A 25,494-nucleotide genomic window follows, 5' to 3' on the forward strand; every position below is an offset into this window, starting at 1 on the left:
TGTCCATCCAGCGGGGTTGCCGGCCAGGTTGAGAATGGTGGGCACTGGCCTTCAGCTGCCACCCTCCAGACTGCTTATAGCAGCAGCTGATAAGGGCAGGAGGCGGGGACCAGAGTTCTACCCTGCTCCCGCTCCCAGTAATTGCTGTCCTGGCTTTCCCCAAGACAAGTTCTTTAGTCTTTGGAGAGGCACTGCAAGTACTGGGGCGGGGAAGGGGGGTGGAGTGTGGCACCCTTAAAACCACAGAAAAGGGAGCAGACTGCAGGTTACCGCACCAGCTATGCAGGAGGAAAGGAACAAGAGGACTCCAGCTGTCCCCATGACCCAGGAGCCTTACCAGCAAATTTACGAAAAAAAAATTTTTATTCAAAAACTGTTTACACAAATGTGTAGCCTATGTACAAAGTACAAAAGAATCCTGCTTCTCATCCCCACCTTCCTTGAGAGATGTTTCAACTTGGGACCCCTTCCAGGACTCCGGCTGTCAGCTGCCCTGGGGCTGCCTGTGGGCGGCAGCTTCGGCTGGAGGGGCCTTCTCAGACCACAGTCAGTTATGCAACTGCGAAGAGGCCCTATTCCAAGTTCCCCCTCCCAGCAGAGTGGACCGCCATCAGCTTTTACCCCTCCCTCCTCCAGACTCCACAGGCGCACAGCAAGTCGCTGGTGCTGCCTCTTGCTGCAGGTTTTTTCCAGGAGAGGGGATCAACCCTGCAAGCCCTGGACCTCTCTCCCCCTCCCCCAACTTCTTCCATAGTGAGCAAGGTTGGAGACAGAGAGGCAAGGAAAGGCTGGGGCCAGATGGAGGGAATGGGATTGGGGTCGGGGGAATGAAGAGCAGGAATGTGGGCAGCAGCATTATACACATGAAGCCGGAGCCCCCTAGCTGGAGGCCAAGAGGCCAGGGAACTCCAGGCCCGAGGCAAAAGACACCTTTCTGCTGTGTTTAGGGACATAACCACAGCCTAGATAAGCTCTCAGTTCACAACAACTCTGGAGTCCCTATTCAAGAGATAAAGTATAAAATATCACTCGTCACCTCCCTCCTGAGGGGAAGAAGCAAAAGACCAACACTGTACCAGAGCAGATCCACGCACACAACTGAGAGGTGAAGCTGCTAGCTAACTCAGGAATAAAACTTGAGCTTAAAGAAATTACCTGTCTCCTTTCCCTTCGCGAATAATTCCATTCAAACAGCTGCTGAGCAGACTAAGGCTCTGGCAGGAATAGGTCTGCCTGCCTGGCGTACCTGTGACCACAGAAGCGGCTTGGTCTCTCCCCACAGACAGACCCAGTGAGCTCTTGGAATGCCTTCATCTGAAGAAGAACAAGGCGGCCGCACACCTAAGACTGTGGAGGCGAGGTGGGCACACCTCGTACACAAACACGCGCGCACGTCTACACGTGTATGTGGGCTGCCTGCAAAGGCATCAGGATGCACAGAGATACAAACACAAAATCACAATGAATAGGACCCTGCACACTGGGGATTGTTTCCAGAGGAGTGCAGTGTTCGAACAAACATTCAGGACAGCGAGCCTCTGCCGGGGGTAAAGAGACCAGTGGGCGGGGGGAGAGAGGGGTCCAGACTGTCCATTGGGCGGCGGAGGAGTTCTTCCACATGCCGGGCCACATCCATGGTCTCGTCCAGGTCGAATTCTCCATCCTGGTCGAGCACCGGGTCAGGGCTGGGAGGGGGAGAGGGGTATCAGAGGGAGCTGGCCTGCCGCAGAGCCCCAGGCTCCTGGGGGACAGCGCCCAGCCTGATCCCCGTTCAGTCTCATGGGAACAGGACCTGCTCTGGCTAGATGCCCGCACCACCAAGCTGAATCAGTCAGTCACTAGTTTGTCGGAAGATACCCCGGTTCTAGTCTCATCACTCACAAGCTCACTGAGTGATCTCAGGGAATTCATTTCCCCTGTCCCTGCCCTCCTCTGTAAAACGAGGTGGTTGGGTGAAGGAGCTCTGCCCATGAGATCTCAGGCACCAGACACTGAGCACCTATGAAGGCCTGGGCCTTTCAACCACGTTATGCCAATCCCCACAGCCACTGAGGAAGAAACTGAGGCTCAACCATGTTAGGAAGTTTGTTCAGAGCCACCTGGTAGGCAGGTGGAGTCAGGACTGGAATTCCAGTTTTGTGACTCCCAAGCCTGTGGTCGTCCAATGGCAGCAGGCCACCCCCGGCTAGAAAGAGAATGAATCCCCTTCTCTGGGAACTTCAGAGAGGAGAGACATGTCCTGTTTCCACATGACTCCTAAGAACCACCACCACCCAGAGATACTCTGTATCAAGCCCTTACAACAGCCTCACCTGTGCTAAATGTGTTACCTGCAGTCTCTTGCTTGAGCCTGACCCCAGTCCCATGTGGTAGGTACTCTTGCCTCCATTTTACAGATAAGGAAACTGAGCATCAGAGAGGCTCCATAATTTCCCCAAGGTCACACAGCTACTCAGCACCAGAGCAAGGGCCCTGCTATTTCACAATGCTCTGTGCTCCTGGTTGGCTGATCTCATCCACCCTGCACCTGGGCATATGCCCAAGCCCACCTAGCCTGGGTGGTCTCAGACGGAGAGGAGCTCTGGTGTCCTTGCCCATTAGCCCTCTGGGTTCCTCCCCCCAGAGCTGCATGAGAACACAACCTACTTCTGCGGGTACATGTTATAGTGAGGCTGGGGGCACACGGCTGGGGAGGGAGCCTGGTCCATATAGGTGGCGTTGCTTCCAGCAGAGTCTGCAGAGGCGCTCACAAACCTGTGGGAGGAAGCGGAGCCTCAGCAGGGAGGGGCTCGGGGGCACCTTCGTGTCTTTCTCAGGTGTGGAAGGACAATGGGCCCACTGAGCCTAGGGCTCCGGGTGCAGGGGCGGGGCCCTGGGTACCCGCCCCTTGTGACCACGCCCAGTTCTCCTCCCCAGGGCTGGGCCAGGTGGGGTGGGGGAGGGAATAGAAGGGGAGGCGGTGGGGGTTGAGGAGAGCCAGGTGGAGGCACAGGGAGGAGAAAAGAGGCAGCAGGAGACCAGCGCTGGGCCCGGACACTTACTCAGGGACCACTTGCTTGATCTGTGGCTTCACGTATCCGTCCACTGCTTTAGCTGCCGAGGGTGGTGGGGTGGGGATGGTGATGAGAACCAAAGTCACTGAGAGCTCCCAGGGGAGTAGACACTGCCCTATGCAGTCGGCCCCCCCTCCCCACTCCCCACAATGCCACGGGGCTCATCAGGGATAAGATTTCCCACAGACTCCCATTGAACACCTGCTGACAGTCACCAGGTGACCCCCCAGACCCCTGGTTTCAGTCTCATCCCATTTCCCGCTTCCTTTCCTGGCCCTTGGCTTCCTCTCTCCCCGTCCCCACCCCTGCCAAGGAAACAGAGTCCACACCGAGGAACAAACTCAACCAATGGAGTGGGGCCAGGTTGAAGAGAAAAAAACCTGTCCATTTTGCTTCCTACCCTCAACTGTGAGGGCAGGTTTGAGGGTGGAGAGGGGTGAGAGCAGTTGATTAAGATGGGAGCCGTGCATTATCTGTGGGTCTGCGTGATCCTGCTCCTCCCCCTACACTGCAGCCGCCTCCTCCTCCAAGGGCACAGAAGGGAGTCCACTCAGTGCTTGCTTTGCAGGGAAGAAAGCTAGGTCGGGGTTTCCACTTCATGGGCCTGTTGCTTGTTCACAAAACCTAGGACGGCCCTGGGTGCTCGGAGCCCTGAAATCCCCTCTGCGTGCCTTGTGCCATCCCATGGACCAATCCTCACAGGGGAAATGGCCCCTGGGCTCTTCCTGGGGTGTATCCGCTGCTTAGCCCTGGGAGTGTGTTGGGAGGTGTGTTGGGCAGACGCACCAAGCACAGGAGTATAGTACTTGGAGAAGACCTCATCCTTGGGCCGGTCGGGAAACACGTAGATGAGATAGTTCAGGTCCCCCAACCTGTCGGCCAGGGATCGGATGGAGAAATCCCGCGTGGTGAATGGCTTCAGATTCCACAGGTTACGGTCAGCTGTGAAAAGGCCAAGCTCATTTTCACAACCCACCGCCCACAGGAGGAGGATTGGAGCTGTAGGGCTGGGGGCCAGGCTTGTGGAGACATCCAGGTAAAAGCCTGCACTGCTAACCCACCCCTGTTCTCAGCACAGGGCAAGGAAGTGACCACGGGCGAGCAGATACCAACAAGTCTGGGTCAGGACAAAGAAGGACTCGCTCAGCAGTTCTGGAGGCTGTGGGGGGTAGTGATGTTAGGTTCTCCCAAGAGGAAACCAATAGAAAGAGACCGGGTATTTGAACAACACTCCAGCCACCCTCCAAGCTCAGTTCCCATCTTTCCCACCAGACCCCTTCTAAGGATACAGGCCTGATGGAGAATGGGAATGAGGAAATGAGAAACAGAGCCACTGGGGCGGGAGTGTGGGCAATGCAGGGAACTCACGAGAGTCAAACTTCCAGGCAATGGTGATGCCCCCAATTTCTGAGTCGCTGAAGCGCAACAAGAAGGTGCCATCGGGCTTGTTGATGAGCAGGTCATGGGCCTGTTGCTTGTTCACAAAGCCTAGGATGGCCCTGGGTGCACGGAGCACACAGAGTCACTGCTGGGCCACCAGCCACTGTCCCCTGAGCCCCGACCTCCCACCCGCCGTGCCTCACCCATCATTCCAATGGGGCTTGTGATGTTTCTTCAGCACCTCCATGACCCCGTCGAACCACTGCCAGAAGGTGTAGTTCCAGCCAGGCAAGTTCTCCTGAGGGTGCCCGGGAAAGCCCAGGTTAGGGCTTGTGTCCCCGTCATCTCAGGTGGTCCAGGGAACACTTGGTGCCCCTGTGTCCTCACCCAGTGCCTGTGTGCCAAGTCGCTTCAATCGTGTCCGGCTCTTTGTGACCTTATGGACTATAGCCCACCAGCCTCCAGTCCATGGGATTTTCCAGGCAAGAATAGTGGAGTGGGTTGCCATGCCCTCCTCCAGGGGATCTTCCTAACCCAGGGATCAAACCCACATCTCTTTTGTCTCCTGCACTGGCAGGCAGGTTCTTTACCACTAGCGCTACCTGGGAAGCCCATCCTCTCAGACACAGGGATCTGGGACAATCCCATGGAGGGGGTCAAAGGTGCAAGAAACTGTCCAAGCTGGATGAGACTCCAAAGTCATTCCTGCCCAACCCCTTCATTCTACAGATGGGAAAAGTGCGATGCAGAGAAGGGAAGGGGCCTGGCAAATGAGGAAACACGTTGAGGACCAGAGCCCGGGGACCCTGACTTCCAGCTCCGGGTTCTTTCCAAAGTCTTGCCTCAGGTCTCATGGCTGTCTGCACTCCTTGGGGTACCAGCCCCCATCTCTCCTGGTTGTAGGAGAGGGGTCTGGGGGTGGGGGGGGCCCATGGACCAGGTGCCTGTCTGTGAGGTGGGGAGGGGTGGAGGTAGTCCCAGGCAGGCAGCAGGCAATGCGTCCCTTACCCGGTTGAACTGGGACCAGGACACGGACATGCCATTGTAGTCCTCGAGATGGCTGCTGCTGCTGTTGAACAGCTTCTGCGCCAGGAACACCAGGTTCTCCTTGGTCAGGCCCCGGTTGCTCTGCACCTCAGCCTTGAATTTCATGTTGAGCGCCTCGCACAGCTGCGGCCACAAGACTTTGTCGGGCACCGCAAACGGCACCCTGCCCTGAGAGGGAGAGAAGAAAAGGGAAAAGATTGAGGGAATAGGAGATATTTACACACACACACACACACATGCACACACACACAGATACCAAGAGGCAGAGGGGAGTGAGAAAGATCCAGGAAAGGAGAAAAAAGCACAATGGAAAGAAAGGTGGGGCAGGGACAGAGGGACGGGTATATAGGGGTAGAGACCCAGACCGGAGCCCTGGGAGCAGAGATCAGGGGCCAGATTCCAAGCACCAAGCTCACAGACCTAGGAGACCCCAGTCCCATGACCTGGAGCCCAGACAGAGCTGAGGTCGTGCTGAGGGCAGGGCGCTCACACCAGCTGCCCCCTGACCACTGGTTTGGCCCAAGGGTGGGAGAAGACCACTCAGCAGGAGCCCTGGGGTTGGGGCTGGCCCTGGGAACCTCTGAGGGGCTGGGGCTGAGGTGGGGGTCCCACGGGGACTCACCGGCTCAGCAAAGGCATTGTCCCACAGCACTGTGGCGGTAGCATTGTGGTCCTGGCTGCCGTGAACGATGACAACCACGGGAAGGGACAGGGTCTACGGGAATCCAGGGAATGAGGGATGAGGGCCTAAGACCCTGGTCTTGCCCTCCACTTGGGGGAGGCACCTGACCTCCATTCCTCAAGCCCCTTCCAGCAAAACCAAAGCAGAAATAAACAAAAAACACAGCCCATTTCTTTTTGGCCATTGCCTCAATCCTGAGGGTGGGTGCCAGATTGCTGTCTGTGCTCAGTCACTCAGTCGTGTCCTACTCTTTGGGACCCCATGAACTCTAGCCCTCCAGGCTCCTCTGTCCATGGTGATTCTCCAGGTAAGAATACTGGAATGGGTTAACTCACAGGGGATCTTCCCAACCTAGGGATCAAACCCAGGTCTCCCACATTGCAGGTGGATTCTTTGCCATCTGAGCCACCAGGGAAGCCCAGGTGCCAGATTACAATCTAGCAAATAAGCACCAGCAGAGTGAAATTAGGTTTTCTGAGAGCATCATGGGGTAACTGGACTGAGCGTATGCAAGGATTCCAGTCTCTGGCTTTCCCAAGTCAGCTGGGTGGCCTGCAGGGGACAGGGGAGCCAGGCCTCACCTTCACCTGGAACACAAGCTCATTGCTGCCAACACTGAACTGAGACTCAAACAGGACCGTGAACTTCTCTTCCGTCACAGACTCTGCACCTCGCCGGTCAGCTCGCTTGATCCTCTTGAGGGACTGCAGGGTGGGAGATCAAAAGGGGACGAGGAGAACACAGCAGGTTACGAGGACTCAGGACTCAGCTCTGGACAGACCTCCCACCTCGGGCCGGGCCCTGTCCTTACCATGTTTCTGAAGTGGGCGCTGAGGGTGCCTGTGGCCTGGTGATACTCCATCACACAGCAGTTGTTCAGGATCTCCCCGCTGCACTCACTGCCAAGCAGAGGGGAATCCGTCTCCGCTGGGCCCACGCCCAGAGCACTGTCCTGTATGCACCCTGGGCCCCAGCTTCTCCAGAAGGCCCCACAGCAGCCCCTGACCCCTCCCCTAAGAGCATTCCTCTGGGCTGACTTTCCTCATCAACCTGAGAGCATCCGAGCAAAGCCCCAAGGGTGGGGCCAATGTTAAAGTTCCTTGGGCGTCAAGATTGACGTGGGGGCCTTTGGCAGCTTCTAGCCCACTTGACACAAAAATCATGACCTCAGCCTAACAAGATCCCTGCCATCAACCCCTGCCCTGGCCTCACTGGGCTCCCCTCCCCTCATTCAGAACAAGCAAGCCCACAGTATCTTGTCTGTTTGCTGAACACACAAGCTCAGTGCTGCCTGGGGACTCCTGTACTTGCCTTCCTGTTACATTCTTTTTTTAAGTAATGCATTTTACACTTTACTATTTTTTAAATTTTTAAAAAAGTTCTGGCTGTACCCCGAGGCATATGGGACCTTAGTTCTCCAACCGGGGATCTAACCCATACCCCCTGCATTGGAAGGTGGAGTCTTAACCAGTGGACCACCAGGCAAATCCCCCTGTTGCATTCTTGACTTTCTCATTCAGGTCTCCACTCAAATAGATCCTCAGAAAGGCCCTCCTTGGCCATTCATGTGCTGTTGCAACATCTATCCAGGCGCTGTGATATTGCTTGGCTTTAATTTTCTGTCTAGACTCTATTGCCTTCTGACGCGGCCTGATTTCTAAGAGTATATGACTGTCTTGTTCCCAGCCCAAAGGCAGGCTCTAAGAGAGTGAGAACTCTTCGTCATCTACGTCATCCTAGCCCCAGAGCACACAGTGGGCCTCAGTACTCAGGACCCAGTCTCTCCCCTCACTCATTCCCACCCTCCTTCACTCACTCCCACGCCCTTCACGGGTGGCCTGGCCTAATTCCAGGACCTCACCCCGGGTTCTCCATCCACCACACCCCTTGTCTGCTCCTCCTCCAGACAGGCCCGTGTTCTCTCTGCCCGAACGTCTGCCCTCTCCACGCCCGTTCACCATCTCCTCCTAGTCACCCCGCAGCCTTGAAACTAGCTGTCATTCTGTCCCACCCCCTCCATGACCCACTTTCACGGTGCCCCAGTCGTCTCTCTTGTCACATGCCAGCAAGTAATCAATTCTCACGTCTGCTGCCTGCTAGCCTAAAGGTTGGGCCGTGATGGAGCCCAGTTTGGTGTGGATCCCAGTAGTGTGCCAGTGCTCAGCACAGGTCCTGGGACACCCTAATAGTGAAGTCCTTGATTTGCTCTGTGTGCGAGGAGTACCCCCAGACGAGGGCCCTGGAGAGACATGGGACCACATCGCAATGCGAGACAAAGAGTGGGAGGCCCCGTGTGTCCTCATCACCTGGGACCCCAGCTACAGAGCAGAGGCTGAGCTGGGGGAGGGCAGATGAAGGAGCGGGCAGCGTACTTGCGGGTGTTCTCGTTCTTGAGCAGTGACTTGGCCTGCTGCTCGCTGATGATGGTGGCCTTCACCTGGGGGGGGTTCATGTGCACGTTCAGCTTCCCGCCCACCAGCAGGCGCACGGTGGCCGCGAACTTGGTCTGGGTCTTCAGGACCTGAGGGGGCTGCTTCTCGATGATGAATGTGCTGCGGAGACACAAGGGACAGGAGCTACTTCAGGGGACAGGACTCTGGCCCCACCTTCCACGTGGGGAGGCTGCTCTGCACCAGGCTGAGCAGGTGAAGGGAGGGTTTGCGGACAGTCCACCCTCCCTGGGGCCACTGTGAGTCAGGGGAGCTGGCGGGAAGGGAGGCAGTGAAAGGAACTCAGCAGCTGAAATGAGTTGCAGGAGACAAACGCCCGTGTAGTGTCCACGAGAAATACTGGGCGAGGTCGACAGCAAGAGGCCACAGCAACAGGGGATGGAGAGGGATGGGAGGAGGGTGTGAGGCAGAAACTGAAGGATTTAAGCCAGAGCTCCCCATCTGCAAAGACCCTCCTGCCCCCCACCCAGGGCAACCAGATGGGAGTGGGGCGTGGCCAGGAGTCACCTGGTCACCAGGGCGGAGATGATGTCAGTGATGGTGGCGTTGACCTCAGCCAGCATCTCCTCCACGGGGCCGGGGATGGGCAGCTGCTGGCAGAGGTGCTCGGCTCTGCGGATCTGCTGCCGGTTCTGCCAGATGATCTCCGCCAACTTCTCACACCTGAACGCGAGCCCCAGGGCCCAAGGGAAGGACACGGGCTTCACCCCCATCCTCCAGGCCAGAAGCTGGCAGGCGCCCAGGCGGGGACCAGGCCCACACCCAGCTCCACCCCCAGGAAGGCCTGGCTCCCGAGCCACCTCGCCTGTGCACTGGGCACAGCAGAGATGCCCTGCCTTCCAAAAAAACCAGAGAAACACCCAGGAGGAGCGACACTGACTGGGGTCCAACCTGCCTGAGCGCCACTTTGCCACCTGGCCCCACCCCAGCATCCTCCCAGGGGAAGGGGCACAGAAAGGGACACCAGCGTCAGCATCAAACCACACCACTGGTGGGATAAGACCCGTGCCCAGACAGAGGGAGCCAGCTGCTCATGTAGACGTGGGCACAAACAGCAGCTGGCAGCACCACTCTGAGCCCTGCTGTCCCTCTCTGCCCCCCACCGCTGGTACCAGGACTGTAGCACATCCAGGCTGCCCTCGGGGGGCCCTCCGTTCCCCGCCAGCTGCTGCCGCCGCTTCCACTGGATCAGCTCGTCATCCAGGATGATGGTCTGCTGCTTCCGCAGCAGCTGCAGGGTCTTCTGGTGCTTCTCGGCCAGCTCCTGAGGGTCGGGCGGTGGCTCAGCCGGCCCTTCTGGGCTCTCAGAACAGCCCTGCAGGGCCTCCTCCTCCCGGACCGACTCTCCCCCTCAGGCCCCATGGGGAAGAACGCCCGGGCCTCCTGCTCTGCTCGGTCCCGCTCTCCTCCTGGCTCTCTGCCTCCCTCAGGGTCCCCAGGACAGCTCAGGGTGTCACCGCCCCTGCGGGAGGGGAGGGACGCTGAGCCCACTCACCACGCGGTACTGCTGCAGCGTCTGGGCCTCGCGCTGCAGCCAGGCCTCCAGGGACACCTGCTTCTGCTGGAGGGCCGTCTCCCGGCTCAGTCGCTCCTGGGGGTTCAGCTGGGCCAGCTGGGCAAACTGAGCTGGAGGAGGGGACAGGACACCACGACCATGACCTCCCCGGTCCAGTGGGGAGCCCATCTGTTCTGGAGGCAAGACCCTCGAGGGGACATGTCTGACCCGCGGCCAGTCAGGTTCCACAGCAACGGGGCCTGGAGATGAGAAGACTCTGGCCCCTGTGCCCCGACTCTGAGCTCCCCTCGGGAAGTGGGGAGATGGAAGCCTGGGGGACAGCTGAGAAGCCTGCCCTGGCCAACCCTCATGAGCCCTCCTCACCCCATGCAGGGTCTGGCTTGGAGCCACCATGTCTGGTCTGAAGTGAACCCTGCCATTCACCAGGTGCTGAACTTGGGCAAGTCACCCCGCTCTCCTATGCCTCAGTTTTCCCATCTGTAAAAGGGGAGCATCATGAGGCATCTACCTCAGCAGCTGGCTGCTAAGTGATGAGACAGAAAATGCTCAGGAAGCTGCCCGGCACCATTGGCCCCAGAGGGAAGTCAGTTATGGTTAATGGGTTACATGAGGGGATGAAAGGCAGATGGAGCAGCTCTCAGCCCCAACCTCACAGGCACAGCCTCGTGAGAAGCCTCTGGTCCGTGGGCTTTGTCCTGCCTACCAGGCTTGGCAGCCTCTCCTCAGGGAAGAGGGGTTTTTTTCAGGCGGTGAAGGTCCCTAACATGCTTAACCAGGTTGGTCACTGTGAGCTCAGCTAACCAACCGGAAAAGAGACACAGAGAGAGTTGGGGCCACTGGGGACACGAAAGCAGTGAGATTCTCTCAGGAGAGAGAGGCAATTTCTCTCCACACCAGCTCTCAGGCAGCTCATCAATGGCAGGAATAGGTAACCAGGCCTCACTGACTCCCTCTGCAAACAACCTGTGATGAAATACTTAAGACACAGGAAGTAGAGAGGATGATACAAGGAACACCTGTGTATCAAGAAGCCGCTTAAGAAATCAGGCACTTCCATGGTGAAGCACCCGTACCCCTCCCCTGCTGGTAACCCCATCCCTCCCTCCACAGGCAACCACTGTCCCCAGTGCTGGCATCCGACCCTCGCCAATGGCCTTTCTGAACATCCCAGGGGCCTCACTGGGGCTGAGTCTAGAAGACGTGAGCGTCAGTCAGCAAGTCTTGGTCAAGCTCCTGGCAGGCCGCTAAGGGCCATGTCACACGGCCAAGACCCTGTCCTATGGACACACAAGGCTGGGACAGACTAAAGCAACTCTATTCAAGAGAACTTAGAAACATGGCTCCATTCTGACTGCAGGGGACTGAGCAGGCAAGGAACGGAGCAGAACAATCTGGACAGCCACTCGGAATCCTGCCACCCACAGGGAGACAGTGATAATCCCAACACTGGGACCTGACTTCCTTATGCAAGTGACCCACTTAAGTCTCTCCTGGCAAATTGCAGAAGCTTCTGGGAAGGACGCCAGGAGACGTGAGGCAATTGTCTGCTCCACTGGAGGGAGCTGAGACTGCCCTCACACAAACAGATCAGTCATCTGTGTTTCTGATGGGTGCACCTGATAAATGAGACTGAACTGACATTGCATGATGGGGACAAACCCAACCTCACAAGTAGCAAACAGAAAACCCAAGAATAGGATCATCCATTCTGTCAGCCAGTCAATGGCCTTGGGTAGAAATAAGAGCCTGAATCTCCTGTTCCCTAATCTTGGAAAAGGGCTATCTTTTCTTTCATGTTAATCTGGGATGGATTCAGATATAATGAAGACCTGCTTGAATCATCCCCCCAACTTTTATTCAATGCCTGCTACGTCTCAGGCAATGCGCTAATCTCAAGATACAGAAAACACCCATAGGGTAGGGTAGGAGGAAAGCTTAAATGGTTAAGTTAAAGCAGCATCTTTAAAAATTTAAAGAATTAAAAGGAAGAACAGAGGAACAAAAAACCAAAAAGGGACAAAACAAAATAAATATTAAAATGTGGACCTCAGTAGACGGGTATTTAACATTACATTAAATATTAATAAACCAAACACCTCAATTAAAAGCAAAGATTTTCAGAATAAATACAAAAAGACTCAATTATGTGCTGTCTACATTTCAAATTTTAAAAAGCATGAATAAAAAACTGGAACTAGAACTGCCATATGACCCAGCAATCCCATTGCTGGGCATACACACCAAGGAAACTAGAATTGAAAGAGACACGTGTACCCCAATGTTCATCGCAGCACTATTTACAATAGCCAGGACATGGAAGCAACCTAGATGTCCATCGGCAGACAAATGGATAAGAAAGCTGTGGTACATATACACAATGAAATATTACTCAGCTATTAAAAAGAATGCATTTGAATCAGTTCTAATAAGGTGGATGAAACTGGAGCCTATTATACAGAGTGAAGTAAGTCAGAATGAAAAACACCAATACAGTATACTAATGAATTTAGAAAGATGGTAATGATGACCCTATATGCGAGACAGCAAAGAGACACAGATGTATACCACAGTCTTTTGGACTCTGTGGGAAAAGGCGAGGGTGGGATGATTTGAGAGAATAGCATTGAAACATCTATATTATCATATGTGAAACAGATCCCAGTCCAGGTTTGATGCATGAGACAGGGTGCTCAGAGCTGGTGCACTGGGATGACCCTGAGGGATGGGATAGGGAAGGAGGTGGGAGGGGGGTTCAGGATGGGGAACACATGTACACCCATGGCTGATTCATGTCAATGTATGGCAAAAACCACTACAATACTGTAAAGTAATTAGCCTCCAATTAAAATAAATAAATTAATTTAAAAATAAAAAATAAATAAAAAGCATGAAAAAATACATTGTGTTAATATAGAATAAAAAGCCTGGAGGCATTATATCTGATAGACCCCAGACAAAGAGGGATACCAGAGATCAAGAAAGCTATTCCATAATTATTAAGGGGTCAATCAATCAGAAAGACATACTAATTATAAGTAATTATAAATAACTATAAATATATATGCTTCCCTGGTGGCTCAGACAGTAAAGAATCCGCCTGCAATGTGGGAGACCTGGGTTCGATCTGATCTGGTCCAGGATCTGGGAAGATCCCCAGGAGGAGGGCATAGCAACCTACTCCAGTATTCTTGCCTGGAGAGTCCCCACAGACAGAGGAGTCTGGCAGACTACAGATCACGAGGTCACAAAGAATTGGATATGACTGGGAGACTAAAAGTGAAAGTAAGTGAACTCGCTCAGTTGTGTCCGACTCTTTGCGACCCCATGGACTGTAGCCTACCAGGCTGCTCCATCCATGGGATTCTCCAGGCAAGAATACTGGAGTGGGCTGCCATTTCCTTCTCCAGGGGATCTTCCTGACCCAGGGAATCGACTGAGCGACTAAGCATGGCATAAATATATATGCATCAAATAATAAAGCTTCAAAAAACATAAAGGAAATATTTACATAAGTAATTGGAGAATTACACAATACAGTAAATCTTGATACCTCTCTATCTATAGGAGCAATTAGGCAAAAATAAATCAATAAAGACATATACCTGTGGTTCTCAAAGTGTGAACCAGGGACCCCTGAAGGTTTCCTAAAACCCTTATAGGAGGTCCACAAAGCCAGAACTGTTTTTGTAAAATCATAAGACTTTATTATTATTTTTTTAATCATAAGACTTTATTTGCCTTTTTTTCTTTTATTCACTTATAAGTATACAGCAGAGTTTTCTAGAGGCTATAAGATATGTGATATCACAACAGATTGAAAGCCAGATCCAGCTATCTCCGACTAAGCCTAACATTAAAAAGATTTGTAAAAATGTAGAAAACAATGCCACTCTACTCGGAAAATATAGATGTTATTGGTTTCTCAGTTTGTTTGTTTTTTTAGTTCATTATGTTAACATTATATACAATGTTAAATACGTTAACATTATTGAATTTATTTTTGCTACCTTTAAATGAAACAACTTCAGAACATACATTCTTTTCAAGACCACAAAATACATTCATTAAGATAGAGCACATGCTAGGGCACAGAACAAGTCTTCATAAATTTAAGAGAGGAGATCATATGCATATGTTCTCTGACAACAATAGACCTCAGCCATGAAATGAAATCAATAATGATATGACATCTAGAAAAAACTCAAATATTTGGAAATTAAACAATATACATCTAAATAGTGTATGGGTAAAATAAACAGAAGAGAAATTAGAAAATATTTCAAATTGAATGATAATGGTATAAGCATATCCAAGACGATGAGATGCAGCTGAAGCATTAATGAGAGGGAAATCAGTAGCTCTGAATATATACATTAGAAAAAAGAAGGGTCTAAAATCAATGACCTGAGGTTCTACCTTACGAAGTCAGAAAAATAAGAACAAGGAAAAGGTGGCTTCCTGTTCTCACTTAGATGGGGGTGATACAGCTCTGGGGTCAATTTGAAGTGGAGGAAGATGAGTCATGTTTCAAGGCTCCTCAAAGTGTACCGTAAGGACACTTAGTAGGGTTAATTCCTTCTGGGTTAATTTTTTCCCCCACACCCTAATCATGGCAGCTACTAGAAAATTATAGACCTGAGAGACAGCAGAGTTTTCCACTGTCGCGTCCTCCTCCCATCATTACCTCCTATTAGTGAAGCTCAAGAAGGGGCATTCCTGGGGTTCCACCTCTCCCCAGCCTGGTTCAACCAGGGGACTCCCAACCTAGGTTTTCCCTCTGATTGGGGAACACTGTCCACATTCATTCATTCATTCACCGAGATACAGAATACTGGTTAATAAAATATAGGATTTTATGAATATCTCTAGGTTAATATCCAGTTCTGCAACTTACAAGAAGCCCAGGCCAAATTGCATGTTCTCTTTGACCATCAGTTTTATTATTTGCAAAACAGGAATAAAGAATACTGAAGTGGGGAGCCATTCCCTTCTCCAGGGAATCTTCCTGACCCAGGAACTGAACCTGGGTCACCTGCATTGCAGGCAGATTCTTTACCATCTGAGCCACCAGGGAAACCCCACTTAATTCTTAGGGCTATGGTAAAAGTTGTATTGAATAACATAGTCGTATTGAGTAAAGGTTGTATTGAATAAGGGTTTAGCCTAGAGCCTGGCCCACAGCAGGGGCTCCATCACTGGAGCCATTACTTGTTCCAGGCTTTGGGTAAGGCTCTGGGGAGACAGACATGGACCTAGCCCCAACCCTGCAGGAGTTCACAAAGTGGTCTCACTCTGGTCCTCCAGACATGCACTGCCCTCCCACATCAGGCTCACCCTGGATCCTCAGGCTCTCCTGATACTGGATGATGAAATACTCTTGAGTCTGCTGCAGCTTCTTCAGCTCATTCTCTGTGTCCTGCGTGACCAGTCGAAGTTCCTCAAATGTCTGGTTGATCTGAAGGTGTTTCTGGGACATGGCATCAACCAGGATCCCAGCAGAAGAATTACCCTGGAGACATATCAGGGGAGGGTGCAGGCAGCAGTGAGCTGGGCAGTGAGGATGGGAGAAAAACCTCAGGCCTTGGGGAACACCAATACTACAGACCCCAGACACCAAATCTAGAATAAGAAGGAAGGGTACTTTGAGTCAGAAGAAGAGTCATTTGCCAAAATAGGGGTGTAGGGGGTAAAGGAGGAGAAGTAGGTGATCTGGCAGGCTCTGGTAGAAACTTCTGTTGCAGTTCTGACCTCCATCTAAGTACCCCACACAAGGTCCATTTGAGTTCTCTCTGGAGAGACTAGAACCCAACCCATCCCAGGAGTTACCTGAGTTTTCCTACTAAGGATGATGGCCCCTCATTTCAGAGTCATTCACTGACCCCATGCCATGATGCTAGATGCTGGGGACATGATGGGGAACAAAGCCATGTGAACATACGTCATCTGTGTCCTCACTAAGACCTCAGGACTGAGGGAAGAGTGTGAACTACTCATGGGTGGAGTCCTGAAGACCCCCAGATGAAGGTACAAGGAGGCATCAACAAAGGCTTTGTGGATCCAGCCATTCAGCTAACCTGGTTGGATCTATTCCTTCGACCAAGTGCTGTTCTTGTTTTTAATTTTACTTACTTATTTTTGGCTGTGCTGGGTCTTTGTTACTGCTCACGGGCTGGCTACTCTCTAATTGTGGTGGCTTCTCGTTGCAGAGCACAGGCTCTAGAGCTCAGTAGTTGTGTCCCACGGGCTTAGGTGCACCATGGCATTTGGAATCTTCCGGCACCAGGAATCGAACCCATGTCCCCGCCATGGGCAGGCAGATTCTTAAGCACTGGACTCCCAGGGCAGTCCTCAACCAAATTTTTAGGGCCTCTCCAGTAAACTGCTCTCAGAATAAAACCCAAACTCCCTTCACAGCCTCCACGGCCCTAGCCAGGAGCCTCTGCCTACCCCACCCCCAGCTCCCTTGTTGCCAAACCACACTGGCCACTTTCTGTTCCTTGGATACGCAGGGAGTTCCTGCCTCAGGGCCTTTGCATGTTTTGTTCCATTACCCTGGAACATTCTGGCACTAAATCCTCCTGAGGCTAGCACTTCCACTGGCACCTTTTCAGAGTGACCTCTTCTGAAGAGTTACATTAAAATAGGACTGCCCTACTGAACGTGTCATGTTCCTGCATGTTCTTTCTTGTCTGCCTCTCTGCACTAGAAAGTGAGCTCCCTAAGGACCAAGATTTTGGTCCCGCTTGGTGCACAACAAAATCCTCAAGGCCCAGAACATCAGAGGTGTCCAAGAACAGCTTGATGACTGGAGGACTATTTTTCCCCCAAACATAACAGCACCTGCCTTGTAGGCAGGTATTTCTAACTGGAACCAGACTCATTCCTATGTTTACAGATAGCTCTGTAATTGCACCAAGTCAAGAATTGTACCAGTTGACCCTTTGTGACCTGGCTTCTGCCCAGTTGGCTTCCTTCTCCCCAGTAGCACTAAACACTTAAAATTCTTCAAATGTCATAAGATGGCTTGTGCCTTCCTGCCCTCATATATACTGTTGCTATTTATTTATTTTGCATTTTCTTTATTTCTATTTTTGGCTGCACCTTGTGGTATGTGGTATCTTAATTCCCTGACCAGGGATCAAACCCATGTCTCCTGCAGTGGAAGGTGGGGCCTTAACCACTGGACCACCAGGGAAATCCTACTGCTGCTATTTTTCACTAGAAAACTCATTCCACCTTCTTCCTCTCTCTTTCCTCATTACAGTGAGGCATCTTTTTCCTCTGGACACCCTCCCCACTACTGGCCAGCCTGCCCCAATCTGAGTTGGGTCCTTTTTCCATATAGGCTGACTTAGCACTCAACAGAGTCCTAAAGAATCTATCACAGCCTGAATCCCTTTTAGGTGGAGGCCAGGACTTTATCTGTTTCTCCCATCCTAGTCCAGTGTCAGACGCACAGCAGGACCTCGATAAATGTTTACTGAATGACCTCTCAAATTCTTGATATCAGTGTCCACCACAAGTAAATAATAACTATGACTTCACTTCAGGCATTATTCTGTGGTCATTACCTAAGGGATATCATTTAATGAAATTCATTTTGCTTTACTGCGGATAATTTACCATTTGCACCATTGTCCAAGCATATGTCCGAGATCTTTATGATTTCAGAACCTGGGGAACAGGTCCCTGCTCTGCCTCCCTGCGCCTTGCTTCTCTGAGCTTGCCCAGGTTAATTCTTCTGACACAGACCTCCATTTCTCCTCATAGACCCCACCAGAGGATATTTCTTCTTTCGCCCCAGCCTCATTTATTCAATGACAAATCTTTTCCCTAGTGATTTGTAATGCCATCTCTGACATAGATTGAGTTTCCAGATGTGTATATGTTTTTAGGGCTTCCTCTTCTTCATTTGTATATGTCTGTTCTTTGCTCTGGGCGTCCCAGGTGGTGCAGTGGTAAAGAATCCACCTGCCAAGGCAGGGGACACAAGAGATGTGGGTTTGATCTCTGGGTCAGGAAGATCCCCTGGAGTAGAAAATGGCAACCTGCTCCAGTATTATTGCCTGGAAAATTCCATAGACAGAGGAGCTTGGCAGGCTACAGTCCACAGGGCTGCAGAGAGTCAGACACGACTGAGCGATTAAACACACAGCACACATCTTTTGCCCACATGGTATCTCATTTAATCCTCGAAATAGCCCTATAGGGTAGATACTGTGACTGCCCTCATTTATAATAGGAAAAAATCGGAGGCTCAGAGAGGTGAAGTAACTTGCTCAAGTCACACAGCTAGTAAATAGTAGAGCCAGGGAGTGGGGGCTCTGTGTGTGTGTGGGGTCAATCTAAACCTGCATGTAATATGGCCTCTCACACTTGCCTGTGTATTTTATTTCTTTGGTGCTCTCTCTTGCCAGTATTTATAAAACAGAGCTGTGTCTGGAGAGGAGAGCAGGTGAAAGGACTTCTCAAAATCTTTCCCCAAACCCATGGGACACTCACATTGTTGGCTTCTCGGACCAGCCTCTGTTCATTGTACAGAATATGGCGAATGCAGCGCACCAGCTCCATGGGGCAGCGGTCGTACGTGTTCTGAAAGAATCCAACAGTGGCTACCAAAGGCCACCCTCTGCTCCCACCATGCCCACTGCAGTGCCACCCACTCCTTCCTCTCCTCCAGCCTATGCCTCAGCTTCCACTCGGAAGCCTCAGGAACTGCCACCAGAACCTCTATCTCTCCTTGACTTGATTTCCCCTCCCAGATCTTCACATTTGGTTCACACTGCATTAGAAAGCCACAGGTTACAAAGTACTTCCAATCTGCCATCTCCTTTGACTTGTGCATCATAGAAACCCTATGACACAAGCAGAAACCATTATCCTCATTTCACAGATGAGAATACTGATGCTCAGGGAGATTGAGTACTTGTCCAAAGGCAAACAAGTGAGTGAGCAGATGACTCAAGACTCGGGGCATCTAATGCCAAGGTCAAGGTACTTTCCATTATAGTCCTGGCCCTGGGTTCCTATTTTACTTCCCTTCCCACACCCCCCACACCCCAGGTTTCTCCTGTTTCCTGCCTCCTTTGGGATGGACTTTTTATTTCCTTGGCACCTTGCTGCTTGTATTCAAGAAGGCTCTCTAAAACTTCAAGTGAGTTCCAATAAATGCTCATCTATGATTACCATCCACATCCCTTTCCTATTTCCACAAAAGTTTCCTCTTTCCCCTTTACTCCTTCCTCCTACACCCTCATCTTACATTAAACCCTTAATTCAAGGCTCCAGGACACCCCGCTCCTCTCGCACGCCACTTGCCCCAAGAGGGCTGTCTGGTTGCCCCATCCCCTCCTTTCTAGAACCTGTCGGTGTTCGTTTCTCTCACAACAGAATTTTGACTCAGGCTACTCCCATCCCTTCTGCCTGATCTACCCAGAAAGTGCTTTCACCCATCCCCCTTCTCTTGGGGACAAACATGCCCCATCTCTTACTTTGTCATAGGCTAAGGGAATCTGACAGGTCTGATTTAGAAAGAGGGGGTGGGGGAAATTGAAGCACAGATAAGCTCAGGGTCATACAGTGAGTCAGTGGCCAAACCAGGAAAAAACCCAGGGGTTCTGGTGCTGGAAAGAGAAGGCCGACAGTTTCCCTGCAGATGGCTTGCAGCTCACGCCCACCTGGAGCTGCGTGGCATAGTGCCCCAGCTTGATCTTCAGTAGGAACCCGTCTTCCCCGACTTGGTGCTCTGCCTTCTTCTGCAACTCCTGCACCAGGCCCTCCAGGAGCTGGGTGGCCTGGGCCCGGTCCTGGGGATTGTCCAGGTCGATGGCATCCCTTAGCGCAAGGCAGGAGAGAGAAACCTGCTATGGTGCCTCCTCGGATGAGGAGGTCAGGTACCAGGAAGGAGGGGAAAATCCCAGGCTCCTGCCCACAAGACTTGCTCCCTGCAGCTCCACAGGCATCAGAGTCTAGAAACATCCCCTCTCCCCTCCCAGACTCCCATTTCCCTGTTCCCCTTTCCCTGGGACACCACCCCTTCCACACAGTGAGGGACAGCCAGGATCAGAATCTCCCCAAACCACCAAGAGGAGACGTAAAGGCCAAGGGGCCTGGATGGTTAGGGACCAGCAGGGCAAGGCGCCGGGCAGGGGCACCTACCACGGCTGGCTCTCAATCCACTGCGCCAAGTAATGCCGGACCTCGATGGGGAAGTGCTGCCCGTATAGCACCTGCATCTGGCGCAGGGCATCTCCCTGCAGCTGCTGGGCCTGGATCCAGCCCGCCATGTCCGTTCACCTAGGGCGAGCAGAGCGCTGAGGAGGTGCCTTCTCGTCACAGGCGTGGACTGGGCCTGCCCCTGGCCCTGTCGTGCCCACCCATCCCTGGACCGCGGTCAGGCCAGGCCCCTCCCCTCCCACAGACACGCTTTCCTGTGCGGGAAGAAAGACGGTGAGGAGGGGAAGGCCGTCCTTCCCTCCAGCGAGGAACCCGCTGAGGCTTGGGGAGGGGCTCCCGAAAGTCAGGTGCCCTCCCCTTCTTCCTCTCCCCTCGCCCCACCGGGGCTTCCCGGGGTGGGGGTGGGGGTGGGGGGAACAGCTAGAAACTGAAAGAGAAACTTGATGGCGGAGGCCCTCGGGCCCTCTGGGGAGGACTGCAAACACCCCCTACCCTGCTTCGAACCCCGAGTCTCAGTTTCTGGGAACGCGGGGATATTCCAGCCCAAAGCTAGGGCAAGGCCACCGAAGGTTTCCCCTGGACGGCTCGGCCACCGCTGGCACGTGGCTGGGGTGTTTAGGAGGGAGGGCTGGGGAGACAAGACACTCCCTCTCTCGGGCTGCGCCCCCCGCACCTCGCTGTGCCCCGACGTCTCCCACTGTCCAGTCCGACAGCGCCCCCTGCCCACCGAGGGCGAGGACGGCGCCCACCCTCGGCCTCCTCCCTCCATCCGCGTCCCGCGTCCCTAGTCCACGCGGCGCCGAAACTCCCTCTGGGTCCCGGGGACCGTCCCCAGCGCCCCTCCGTCTGTCGGGCTCCGGGGCCTGCGGGGCGAGGACCCGGGCAGCAGCAGCAGCAGCAGCAGCAGCAGGGTGCCCCCTCTGGGCGCGCGTCGCCGGGGACGCGCTGCCGGGGCCACCCACCTGGTCGTGCCGGGCGGTCCGGCGACGGGGCCGATGCTCGCTCCCGGCCGGGGCTCCTGGCGGCGGCGGCGGCGGCGGCTGTTACTACAGGAAGGAGCCGAGAGCAGCGATTTCCTCCTCAAAGGTCAGCTGCCTCTGACAGACCATACACAGCGCGCGAGCTCTCGCCAACACCCCTCCCAGCCTCGGTCGCTCTCTCCCCGCCTCCGCCCTCGGTGGCTGGCTCCCCGGCGAGTGCACGGCGGCGAGGCGGGGCGGCGCCGAGCGCGGGGGGCTGCTCCGACGGCGGGGTCCCCCGGGAGTCCCAGCCGGCCTCGCCGGCGACCCCGCGGAGCTGCCGCAGACCGTGCTGGGCAAGAGGGGCGGGAGTGGCTGGAGGATGGGAGTGGGAGGGCTGGGAAATCCCGGGCTCTGGAAATCCCAGCGCGGGGCCTCAGTTTTCTCATCTGTCAAAAGGGAGGAGGAAAGGGTTGGAGCAGCTGGAGATGCGGGCGTTTGTCATCTTCTGAGCCTCTAGATTAAAGAAGTCTAACGTGTGTATGTGTGTGTGTGTGTGTGTGTGTGCGCGCGCGCGCGTGTGGGTTGGGGACACAGCTTTTGTGATCTCAGAGGCAAAGCCGTATTGAAGGGAAGGCCTGGGGATTCCAGAGATTGCCAGCTCACCTAGAGGCCCCCCTGCCCTGCCCCTCCTTCCACGACTTTTCTGTGCACTCCCCTGTGCAGCAGAAACAGGAAAGAACCTTGGCAGTCAAATGTTTCAAGCCCTGGAATTTTGCAGATGAGAAACGGAGTCCAGAGGGGTGAGGGGGCCTTGCCTAGGGTCCCACAGTGGGCAGTGGGCCAAGTCGGCAAACCATGGTCCATACAGGATCCTACCTGTCCATTCACCCCCAACCCAGTCACATCCGAGGCTGGTCCTATCTTCAGAAAGTCCAGGGAGAGGTGACGAGAATGCTCACAAGCTCACCACTGCCTACAGGCCTTGCCGGAATAGGCAGCACCTTCTCCAAGCCTTGCCTGGGTCACAGCCCCCTCCCCAAGAGCCCCCTGGGGGAGTTGGGCAAGGCTGCCCTGGAAGTCTTCCATTCCCTTTCCCCAGCTTCCCTCTCCTCTGGGGCCTCCCCTCTGCCTGGCAGCTGGTATTGGCAGCACCAAGGGAGAGGCCCTTCTGGCTGCCCACTCACAGCTGGCTGGGCCAAGACTGCTATCCTGGGGGCAATCATTCTCCTCTCCCTCCCTCCCTAATTCCTTCTTGGATTTGCCCTTTTCTCTCCATTCCCTCCCACACCCCCCACCCCATCTTCTTACCACTCACTACTTCCCCACTTTCATTCTTTTATTTCAGAAAAAAAAAAACAAAGTTTAACACGGCCAAAGCTGGATCGCCTCCCCCCGACCCACTTCCACGTGTAGTCACAGTCTCTGTTGGCAGGATCACGAGGAAAGGAATCGAAAACTGTGAAGGGGTTCAAGGGAGGGGCAAACCTTGCTCTAGGGAGGAGGAAACACAATGCCTCTCTCTCTCTCTCTCCTTCCCCTACTCTGTGCAAAGGGTTAAGCAGGGGAGGGTCCGACGCACAGCTAAGGGGTCACCTGGAGTGATTGCCAAGTGTCAGAGCTGGAAACAACCGTAATGATGATTTTACAAATGGGGAAACAGAGGCCGGAGGGGGGAAGTGACTTGGTCAGTGTCACAAGGGCTGTCGGTGGCAGATTCAAACCCATCACCACACAGTGGGTGGGTCCGAGGTGGCACCTGTGCCCTCTAGCCTCTTACTGTGAGCAGGTCAGTCAGTGGGAGCAGATCCTTTGGGCTTCCAAGTCTTCTGAGTCACATCTAGAAGGCAGAGGACAACCCTTGCCAGACACCAGCATCTGGGCACCTGGAGAGGGTGGGATGGCAGAGTGGCTTCAGACTGCGGGTCCTGCCTGCCCACTTCCAAGCAGCCGCCTCTCCAGCTTCCTCCCCAAGGCCTGTGGGGGCCTCCTATTCCAGCTGGCAGCCACACCCACCAAACATCTGGCTGGGTTGGACTGGGCTTGACTAGGGGGTGGGCCCTCCTGGGTCCTAAGAAGCTAGCATTGGGATACCCATGAGCAAAATGGAAGGGATTGGCCTCAAAGGGTGTGCCCCAGTGCCTTCAGAGCCCCCACGTGCCTCCCTCCTCCCCTTGTGTCCAACAGCAACAGCTGTTTCCCCCCACCTCTGGATCTTTCCCCACTTGGCCTCTCTCTGTGAGGCCCTGCATCTGGGTGTCCTCTGTTGCCTGTCTTCATCCTCTTGCTTTGGGATTCTCTGCCTCTTGATTCGTTCTCTGTAGGACTCCGTCTGCATTGCTCTCTCCTTCTCTGTGCCTCTGTTCTCCTTCTGAGATGCAGTGCAAGGGGAGGAGCTTTGGCACTTTCCCAGCATGGGCAAAGGCCAACCGAAGAAGAGTGGAAGATGGAAGGGTGTCAGAGTTGGGTTGGGGGCAGAGGTGACTGTGGTCGCTCTGGATAATGCAACTACCCGGAAATGTCAAATTTGGGGTTTCTTTCTGCTTTCAGTCCGCTGGTTTGGTCTCTGCTATTTCCCACCACAAAGCAAAGCAGGCTGGTGGTTTTAGGGGCCCAGACGACAGAGGAGAAAACTGAGGCATAGGGGGTGGGGTTCAGAAAGATCAAAGCCTGCCTAGCGTTTGGATGAGCTGGGGTCCCAAGGCTGCTGCCCTTAATTGCCCCTCATCGCCAACTCCAGGTCACAGCATTACATGGGGAATGATTTAAAGGAAGGATTTAAACAAAAATTCTCACAAGAATACATTCCCCAAAAGAAGACTGGCCATAGTTTGATAGGAATCAGAATAATCCCTAGCTGAGCCAGTAGTTCACATGCTCTGCATGTATCCTGAACTGAACTGTGGCACACTCGTGTGCAAACCTGGTTGAACTCTTCAACTCAGTTGATCTTTGTGACGACCTTGAAGGCAGGCAGAGCCAGAACCCTCCCCTTTGATTAGTCCAGAAAAGAGTCCCATCCACGGCAGTCTGGCCAGTGAGTGCATAGCTGGCACTGGGATCCAAGTTGCTCGGCTCTGTGGGCAGTGTCCCTATACAACCTTTTAAAACTTTCCCTATCCTGAGCACACGTGTAGTCTTCACTCTAGCCCATGGGTGTTTTGTTTTGGCCATGCAGTATGAGGGATCTTAGTTCCCCGACCAGTGATCGGACTTGTGCCCCCTGCATTGGAAGCACAGAGTCTTAACCACTGGACCCCCAGGGAAGTCCCACCTGCCCATGGTTGTTTTGTGACACCAAGCGTGGCACGTCCATCCCTGTGCTGGTCCCTGCCCCGTGTGGATGTCCTGAGCAGCCCCGAGCCAGGTCTGGCTCCCCATCCTTACGCGGATGTGGGTTCGAGTTACACAGGAAAGGAACAATGATCCCAAGTCCTCTTTCTGGTCCTTGGAGACCAGGTTAGCCGTGAAGAGGGCCCTGCTGATGCCCCTACCTTAAGGTCGCCTTGACCTAACCGTCCCTGGGGGCAGGGGGAGATGGTACAGAGATGCCTTTGTCTCCTCTGCTCCAGGTCTCTTCTTCAAGGAGAGTTCCTGTTGTGCAGCAGCCAGAGGGGAGGTGGGGGGTGAAGAGCCTTCCCAGGAAAGCTGGAGGCCTTCCAGGAAGTATCTCCGTGCCCCAGCATAGCAGTCACAGCAGAAGCCGAAGCCCATGGGCTCTTAAGCGTCCCGTTTCACCCCCACCGTGCCTCTGCGGGGGGCTGTCCACCTCCACTCCAGCCCCTACCTTTAAGGCTCCTGGAAGTGGGGGAGCCACAGGTCCACACTCAGCATACACTGCACCCCTGAGACCAGTGTCTCTTCCTCTCCCAGAATTTCCACACTCTGTTACCCCGCTGTGAAAATGCTGCCCATGCCTGTCCCCGAAGACAGAGTGGTACCTAAGGAGGGGGCACATGCGCCATGAGAAATTTGGTGGGAGTTTGGGGGAGGGAAAGGAACTGCTGGGTCCGCGCTTCCTGCCCCTGCCCCCTGTCCTCTACCACTCTTCAGGGAAGTCAACTTACAGTGAAGTCACCAAGGGAACACAAGGCCTTCCAGCCTCAGGCATAGTGACTGTCCTCTGTTTCTAGGAATGGGGTGAGGGGAGGGTAACCCAGTGGGTAGGAGGGGGGGAAGTCAGCATTCCTTTGCCCAGCTGCCCTGTCCACCTGATTTGGGAGAGAAGCTC

The 25,494-nt window shown here is 53.8% G+C and overlaps 1 protein-coding gene across 1 annotated transcript; it reads right to left on the minus strand.

Annotated features, from left to right (window-relative positions):
• Nucleotides 1-344: 344 nt before the first annotated feature.
• On the minus strand, nt 345-21,421 carry LOC102415442 (signal transducer and activator of transcription 5A). Its single transcript, XM_006055752.4, has 19 exons — nt 21,267-21,421; nt 20,287-20,424; nt 19,806-19,962; nt 18,631-18,720; nt 15,463-15,637; nt 10,108-10,238; nt 9,725-9,876; nt 9,120-9,275; nt 8,535-8,714; nt 6,974-7,061; nt 6,744-6,866; nt 6,103-6,195; nt 5,442-5,648; nt 4,637-4,731; nt 4,422-4,552; nt 3,840-3,995; nt 3,042-3,093; nt 2,647-2,754; nt 345-1,685 (listed from the first exon to the last, which is right to left on the minus strand). The coding sequence occupies exons 2-19, from the start codon at nt 20,412-20,414 to the stop codon at nt 1,523-1,525; spliced, it is 2,385 nt and encodes a 794-aa protein (XP_006055814.1). The 5' UTR covers nt 20,415-20,424; nt 21,267-21,421; the 3' UTR covers nt 345-1,522.
• Between the last annotated feature and the right edge of the window lie 4,073 nt (nt 21,422-25,494).

This window comes from Bubalus bubalis, chromosome 3 (genome assembly GCF_019923935.1).
Source record: "Bubalus bubalis isolate 160015118507 breed Murrah chromosome 3, NDDB_SH_1, whole genome shotgun sequence".
Taxonomy (NCBI): domain Eukaryota; kingdom Metazoa; phylum Chordata; class Mammalia; order Artiodactyla; family Bovidae; genus Bubalus; species Bubalus bubalis.